This window comes from Salvelinus fontinalis, chromosome 2 (assembly GCF_029448725.1).
Source record: "Salvelinus fontinalis isolate EN_2023a chromosome 2, ASM2944872v1, whole genome shotgun sequence".
Lineage (NCBI taxonomy): Eukaryota > Metazoa > Chordata > Actinopteri > Salmoniformes > Salmonidae > Salvelinus > Salvelinus fontinalis.
In genome coordinates this window covers 90,630,721-90,639,211 of record NC_074666.1, presented here as the reverse complement: position 1 = coordinate 90,639,211, position 8,491 = coordinate 90,630,721, and the positions used below count along the sequence as shown (strand labels likewise).

The 8,491-nt window shown below is 38.6% G+C and overlaps 1 protein-coding gene across 2 annotated transcripts; it reads left to right on the top strand.

The window, feature by feature from the left end:
• The first annotated feature begins 961 nt into the window (after positions 1–961).
• On the top strand, positions 962–8,145 carry LOC129831445 (uncharacterized). 2 transcript variants are annotated; one of them, XM_055894851.1, is made up of 3 exons: positions 962–1,052; positions 3,689–4,205; positions 6,440–8,145. In XM_055894851.1, the coding sequence occupies exons 2-3, from the start codon at positions 3,691–3,693 to the stop codon at positions 7,428–7,430; spliced, it is 1,506 nt and encodes a 501-aa protein (XP_055750826.1). In that variant the 5' UTR covers positions 962–1,052; positions 3,689–3,690; the 3' UTR covers positions 7,431–8,145. The 2 variants fall into 2 exon arrangements, with proteins under 2 accessions (XP_055750826.1, XP_055750818.1); XM_055894843.1 differs by lacking the exon at positions 962–1,052 and adding an exon at positions 1,560–1,649.
• Positions 8,146–8,491: the final 346 nt, after the last annotated feature.

The window sequence follows — 8,491 nt, the reverse complement described above, 5'->3', positions numbered from 1 at the left end:
AGGCTTCCTGCTTGTCTACGCCCAATAACGCCTGTATCCGCTCTTGATTAGATTATAATGGGGGCAGGACCCCCTTGTCCCCTAAAATTAATATATGTCTATCTTGTCCTAAGCACTTATGGTCTTTACCCTAAGCACTTATGGCCGTTCCTGTCAATTTTATATTCATAATGGTGTCCTACTTTTTCCATACATGCACTTTAAAGCACGTATGACTTTGGCCATCTGCTAATCTTTGGTTTCCTGTGTTTACCAGAATGGCAAATGCACTCACGTCTGCCTTCTTCTCCTATTTTCTAGTGTACACCTGTCTATTGTTTAATAGTGTGATATCTACCTACATATATATCAATTACTCCTACAACCACAAGACGAGGCATGGAGTAGGGACCCAGAGCGAGCAGGCCACAGGGGAGTACCACTTTTGACCTCTGGGCCTGGGAATCCCTCGTGTTTCAGCTTGCTCCTCAGGTTGTCCTTCCTTCCTTCTACAGACCCAGATCCCAAACCAGCACCTGCAGCAGCCCCAGTTTCTGGTTCATGGTTCCGGGTTTATTTTTCACAGTCCCAAGTGCCAGCACTAGACCCATAGCCCTTGTTTGTAAGAGCTAAAGTTAGCTAGCTAAGCAAGCTTATGTCGGTCTTACCAGCAGTCAAGCGGGCTGTTCACGGCCTTCTTCCTCCAGAGAGCAAACAAACTTCACTAAGCAGGTTTGTGTCGTGAAAATACATTGTTCAGCTCCATGCATCAGCTTGATGATTGCCGGGTACAGCAGTAAAGCATGGTAGCCAAAGCCCCTCACCCGGTTCATGATCGAGTAGCAGGGTCGCCGATGCTTGTAGGTATGATCACTGGAGTCGACTGCAAACCAGACAGTGAGACCAGCCATCTCCACAGGGGATTTCCTTGCTTCCACAATAATCTTGTCTATGTGAAGCATTGGCATTTCACAATGAGGACTCTGGGATTAGCAAGTGATTGTGTCGGCTGGCCGATCCTGTGTACCCTCATTGTCTGTATTGGCTGTCCAGCCAGGGATGGGAGCAGTCAGGTAAGTGTTGTTGTTTTCTAATCTCAGGTTGATCACGTGTACATTATCTATTTATGTCCTCGAGCATCATTTTGCGTAAAATTGATTTGTTTGCACCGTCAGAATGGTATGTAACGTCCTCGGTATGCTGTGATAGCATTCCCTTCATACTCCCCTGCTTTAATTTCTCATCAGCCACATGAAAATGCTTTAAGTGTTGTCTCTGTGAACTTTGCTAGGTCTATAAAAATTATTTTATCAAGAATTCTAAGATGGTGTCATCTGCACATTTGAAAGTTGGTTTGGTGATTATAGCTGTGTGTAAGCACTAGAGGGAGCAGAATAATAAGAATTGAGATTAGTCTTGCTTTCAGCAAGCACATTAAATATTTTATGATGAAGTAGGTAGGGAGATCACATGGAGGGAGATGTTTGTTAAGTAAATATTTAAAGGCCAATAAACCCTCTTTTAGTTGATAAAAAACGGTTACAGGGTTTGTTTACAAAGAAAATGAGTTTGGTGGCTATAAAGGGGTTATCAAATGTGAGGCTGAAACTCAGCAGAGACACATCTCTTCACCTCGAGACCTGAACTTTTGCTTACTTTTGGAACTTCAGGTAGGCCTATAGATTATTATTTTAATAAAATGACTAATCACTTATTAATATGCATTGTCATGAAACAGGCAGGAAGTAGGTCTCGAACCCTCAACCTTCTAGCCCGAAGTCCAGCGCGCTGTCGACTGGGCCCCAAAAGCATTCTCAAGCGGCAGAGTGGATATCCACGCTTATAAACCCAGGGTCGTTACAGTATATGTATATAAAATAAATTGTACACAAGAGGGCATGTGACACCATTTTTTAGCATGGCTATGCTGTGGTCATAGGTATGAGGTGAAGCCGAGTACAGTAGATCAGCACAGCTGTGCAAAACATTTCTATCACATAACCTTGTGTGTACAATTGCTTTTCTACAATGGGTTACTTATTACATTAAATGAAATGTACGCAGATAACACAATCACTTCAAACTGAAGCTGGAGAGAGAGCAAACCAGCTGCATTTCGTTTAGTTTGACCTGTTATTCTATTGCCATGTCTTTATATCCATAAACAGTATGTTGATGCATGATTTCACCTGTCTCAGAAACACTATCGGTCTTGTCCTGACATGTTTATTCTCTACGGGCTGGTGGAGATCGAATTAAAAAATGTAAACAATGTTGCAAAGGTCGGAGAGGCAGATAGCAACGTTTGTTCAAATCAAGCAAAGCAAGTGCTAGGCTAGAAGCAAGAGAAAATAACGTCTAGATGCGTTTTTACAGTGAAGATCAAGTTAAAGTTCCAATGCAGCTGTTTTAATCTCAATATCAAAATCATTTCTGGGTTACAATGAAGTACCTTTACTGTGCTTGTTTTAAATTAAAATGGTAAAAAAAAATAAAAAAAATAGCTTACAAAAATTCACCACAAGGCCAATGATGACTTTTAAACAGTTACAGAGGTTAATGTCTGTGATAGGAGATAACTGAGGATGAATCAACAACATTGTAGTTACTCCACAATACTAACCTAAATGACAGAGTGAAAAGAAGGAAGCCTGTACAGAATAAAAATATACCAAAACATTCATCCTGTTTGCAATAAGCCACTAAAGTAAAACTGCAAGAATTTGGCTAAGAAATTACATTTATGTCCTGAATAAAAAACATTATATTTGGAGAAAATCCAACACAACACATCACTGAGTACCACTTTTCATATGGGTATGCTTGTGGGTATGCTTGTCATTGGGTATGGGTCATTGGCAAGGACTGGACATTTTTTGGAGGATAAAAATAAACTGAATAGAGCTAAACACAGGCAAAATCCTAGAGGAAAACCTGGTTCAGTCTGCTTTCCACCAGCAGACAATAACCTAAAATAAGGCCAAATATACACTGGAGTTACTTACCAAGATGACATTGAATGTTCCTGAGTGGCCTAGTCACAGTTTTGACTTAAATTGGCTTGAAGTCTATGGCATTACTTGAAAATGGCTGACTAGCAATGGTCAACAACCAATTTGACAGAGCTTGAAGAATTAAAAAAAGAATAATCTGCAAATATTGTATAAGACTGCTGTAATCGATGCCAACAGGGATTTAACATGTATTGACCCAGGGGTGTGAATACTTATGTAAATTAGATATTTCTGTATTGAATTTTCAATACATTTGCTAACATTTCTAAAAACATGTTTTCACTTTGTCATTGTGGGGTAGGGTGAGAAGAAAAATATACATTTAATCCATTTTAAATTCAGTCTGTAACAAAAATGTGTGAAAAGCCAAGGGGTGTCAATACTTTCTGCATATGATAAAGGCAAATTCCGTGTTTGACTGCACTGCCCCATTAATGAATTGCCTGGCTGGGCTGATGGGACAGTAGATGTGCAATGGTTTCTCAGATCGAACAATAAAAAAGTAGCCTATTTTTGCATCATAGGCCTACCCTTTGTAAACAGCTTTTTTAGCACGGCTTAAAACGTACAGTATCTCAACCAATTACAAAGCTTGTTTTTACCAACCCTTTTTGGATATTAATATGTATACATCTGGAAAAGCTATTGAACTTTAACACTGTAAATATATATATATATTTTCTTCTAATTTGCAGTCATGGCATCTTCAGCACTGCTGATACTCCTGTTATATGCAACCTCAATTGGAACCACTGTATCAGTTGAAGACCTGGAATACTACACAAGAGAAAGAGTTGAGAAATCTGTTGAAGTATTTGAAAAGAGTTTGGAAATTGTTAAAATAATAGTTGAGGCAAAGGATCGATCAGATTGGACTGGTGTACTTAAGAAAGTCTTAAAGTTCACGGCACGTTATGGCCCTGCCTTTGGTGGTTTTGCTGGTGCTGCTGTAAATTTTGCCCTGGCATTTGTCGGTCAAGATGACCCCGTGTTAACTGAGGTGAAGACTCAGTTTGCAGAGGTTAACAGAAAGCTTGACTCAATCACTTTGCAAATCAACTCTCTGAAAACTGAAGTCCAGTGGGTAACCTACGCCAGTGTCTACTCTCAAGACGAGCTTAAGATCACCAACTCCTGGGACATGTTCATGGAATTCTTGTCGGATAGCATGGCAGCCAAGGACAAGGACAAGAAGAGACAACTGGTGGAGAAGTATGTAACCGTTTACAACTTAAATTGTAGTTACTGCTTTAAAAATCAGTGATGGGATTCAACAACATGAATTTTGACCATTTTCCCAACAGGTTAGATGGTTCTAGAACTGAGGTGGCATTTGCCTACCTTGCATTTTCAACCATAACAAAAATAACTTGACAAATGACTAATAGTTACACATCATAAATGGTTTGTTTACATTGAACTGTTTATCAATGATAAAACATAATGCAAGTCCTTTATACTGCAAAACGTTATGTTTATGCATTGTTTAAAATACACTACATAACCAAAAGTATGTGGACACCTGCTCATTAAACATCCCATTCCAAAATCATGGGCATTAATATGGAGTTGGTATATGGACTGCTCCAGAGTCCAATGGCGGCGAGCTTTACACCACTCCAACCAACGCTTGGCATGGTGATCTCAGGCTTGTGTATGGCTGCTCAGCCATGGAAACTCATTTCATGAAGCTATTGTGTTGATGTTGCTTCCAGAGCCAGTTTGGATCTCGGTAGTGAGTGTTGCGACCGAGGACAGATGATTTTTACACACTACGCGCTTCAGCACTCGGAGGTCACATTCTGTGAGCTTGTGTGGCCTACCACTTGGCAGCTGAGACGTTTTTGCTTCTAGGCATTTCCACTTAACAATAACAGCACTTACAGTTCACTGGGGCAGCACTAGCAGGGCATAAATTTCACAAACTGACTTGTTGGAAATCTGGTATACTATGACGGTGCAACATTGAAAGTATCTGAGCTCTCCAGTAAGGCAATTCTACTGCAAATGTTTGTATGTGGAGATTGTATGGCTGTGTCCTCGATGTTATACACCTGTCAGCAACGGGTGTGGCTGAAATAGCTGAATCCACTCATTTAAAGCGAAGTCCACATACTTTTGTTTGTATAGTGTACTTACAGATGTGGTATCTTAATTTGATCCAGTTTGCTACAGATGGAAAATAATCCAGCAGTAAAAGGAAATGTGAATAATTATGTGGATTATATTTAATTTATATTTTTGTAGAGGTTGATACATTTTCTGTACGGGAAAATCAAGTCTGAAATGTCAAAGTGGAAATTACAAACTTCAGAAGCCCTTTTAAATCTCAAATACACTACAAGTAAAGCATTGCAGAAAAGTTATCTTGCAACAGGGTGATCAAATTAAGACCTTACATCTGATTCTATCTATATATTATTTTGAATGCTAGAAAGAAACCAAAGTATTTACTATATTGAATAGATTGATTCAAAAGAAATAAGGCTATTTAATGACCTATCATTATTTTACAAATATGCAAGATTTATGTCATTGGTGATACCGCCTCAAAAATCACTCATTGCAAAGATATACAAGGACCTTGAGCATTCCTTCCTTTGCCAAGCTGTTATCAGGGGAGGGATGTATATTAAAGAAAATGATTAGGTAATTGCACCCTTTTAGCATTTGAGGATTCCATTGATCATTTGGTGTGTCTAAATAAAAAGTGCAGTTGGTGTTACTCTATTTAAATGAAGGGAAATTACATTGTGAGCAAAGTTATTAATCAAATAGTTTCAGTATATCAATTTATAAGTGTTAATGTACTTAGATTTGAGCATCGGTGGCCTTCATTTAAGAAAATCCTTAATTACCTAAAATGTGTATTTGGTGTTACCATCCTTGACGTTGCTACTCCTATTGGTGGCACAGTGTTATCATAATGGTAAAAACGTAAAAGCAGTTATTAAAGTGCCATATTAGTTCATATAGATGGAAAGATGTACCCAAATACACTTACAAGATGTCATGCTCAAATGCCACCGCATTTCAAGAATGACCCATTAGACAAAAACTAGTGTAAGAAATCAGAACAGACATTTTCTACCAATCAGAAGATACAGCTATTTCCGTAACCACATCAACTTCTTTTTCACTCAACTTTTAGAAACAAATGCAATTTTGACCACTTTCCTCCCAAAATTGCCGAAAAAGGAGGTTATGCAATATTTGTCTATTTCGCTGCTATTCAAATCAGCAATCAGAACAGATATATATTCTACCAATAAAAAGAAAAAGCTATTTCAGTAACCACATCAAGTTTTTTCTTTCTTTCTCTCTTTCTTTCTTTCTTTCTTTCTTTCTAAACTAAACTAACTTCCCACTTTTGAAATAACACACAAAGAAAAATTCCTAATAAGGTTTGTTGCCTGACAATGAAGTTTTCTGATTCTGATTCTGAGGTTCACCCAGTTCTATGAGAACACAGCAACGGAGAACAGCGTGACCAATTTCTACAAATACCTGACGGGAGACCAGCCTTCACTCATCGAAAACCTCCTGGAGCTCACGGTAAAAAAATTCAGTGGTGAAGTTGAAAAGGTGAAGACATACAGCATATATTTCAGAGGTCTGATGTGGAAGGGCCTGCAGCTGAATCTCATCTATTACAAGCTGAAGGACTTCAACACAGAGGCCAAGGCCAAGCAATCAATTATTCAGTTTTACAACGTTACCCAAGCTCACACACAAACAGTGCTGAAATGCATTGAGAACTTTGAACAGTACATGAAGAACGATGTGGAAGTGATTGGCACATCCGAATCCTTAGAAATGACCCCACTAGCTAGCAAAGTTAGAGAGTTTTTGAATAAAAAGTACTTCTGGTATGACTGGATAGTTGCTGTGTACAAAAAGGAAGATGACAGTAGCCATGACATGGTACGTTATACCAAGATTCCTCTTGAGAAGGTCATTGTTGCTGTGAGCTTCTCAGAGAAAGGCGACCATTTTATTGGAAATACTATAAAAGAATATGCTTCTAACTGTGTGAAAAACATAGAGTGCTCAAAGCCTGAAGTGCTGAACAAACTTCCTGAATGTTCATACAAATACAGCAGGTATGGTCCTTCTACATACAAATTGGCTATGACTCAAATTGCAGCTATCCATATTTCAACAAAAAAAGATGGGTTTTCTGAAACTCCAGATGCGCTAATCAGAAATGACTGTCACTGGGGCTTCTTTTCAGTCTATGTAAAAAGTGATAACCAGATTAGACAACTTGACCCCTGCTCTGTCAACACTGACTGTGGAAATGGCCAATGCAAGAGAATACTAGACACCTCTTTGACAATTTGTGAATGCAATGAGGGCTTCTATGGTGAAAAGTGTGAGATCAATATTCAGGACGATGTGATGACCGTGAATGTAAATGTGGGTGAAGATGCATAAGCATCACAGGTGGCTGGTAGGGAGGATGTGTAATTGGCTGGAGCTAAATACATGTAATGGTTTCAAACACATAGTTTCTATTTCAGCTGTTATTATGATTCATCCTCCCCTCACCTGCTTCCTGTGCAGAATGTGTCTTTCTTTCTCTGTGCCTGTCTCACTTCAATGATTGCTAATTTCCTGAGGTTGCAAAATTGTGGTAACTTCCCCCAAATTACCAGGTATTCCAGAAATACTAGTTAGAAGAAAAGCACGGGAAATCCGGCAAACCTGGGGATATTCGAAAAATTGGGAATTTTGGGAAAGTTGACAGAATTTTGTAATGGTGCCATTCTGCCAGAGAGTTGGACATTCATCTAACCATCATAATTTTCAGAATTCCGAAGTAAAAATATCCCCCAATTGAATCATACAAATCATGATCTAAGAAAATGTATATACATAATCTTTTTGTTTGAACGTGACTGCTATAAGCAACGCAAACACAAGTATTTTAGCCTCCATCCTATCACATTTTTAAAATTCAGGACATGTATATTTGTACAGGAAGGACATACACAGATCATCACGTCTAAGATCTACATGTATCCAACATGAACCTTCAACACCCTGTTATGGATAGACGATGTTAAACCACTGTAATGCTTTTATGCTTGTGCTTCTGTAAAGCCATACTTCATTTTCTAATGTAATAAACATTGAATTCCGAAACCAACAGTATGTGTTTGTCTCTTTGCACCTCTACCATGATTACAGATTATTATAATGAGGATGAAAGACTATTGTGTTGATTTCACTTGATTTGGGGGGGTTGTCCTATATTATAAACAACATGGGAGATCTGGGAATGGAAGAACCATCCATCCCTACATGTCAAAAAGGATGATACAAATACATTGTCTGAAAGGAAACTGATGTTGGCTTCTTGTCATCATCATCATCATCATCATCATCATCATCATCATCATCATCATCATCATCATCATCATCACCACCACCACCACCACCATCATCATCATCATCATCATCATCATCATCATCATCATCATCATCAGCATCAT

Excerpts from the sequence above, each read along its gene's own strand:
- LOC129831445 (XM_055894851.1), top strand. The coding sequence starts at position 3,691 with ATGGCATCTTCAGCACTGCTGATACTCCTGTTATATGCAACCTCAATT. Across the intron at positions 4,206-6,439 it reads AAGAGACAACTGGTGGAGAA|GTTCACCCAGTTCTATGAGA; the intron begins GTATGTAACCGT and ends TCTGATTCTGAG.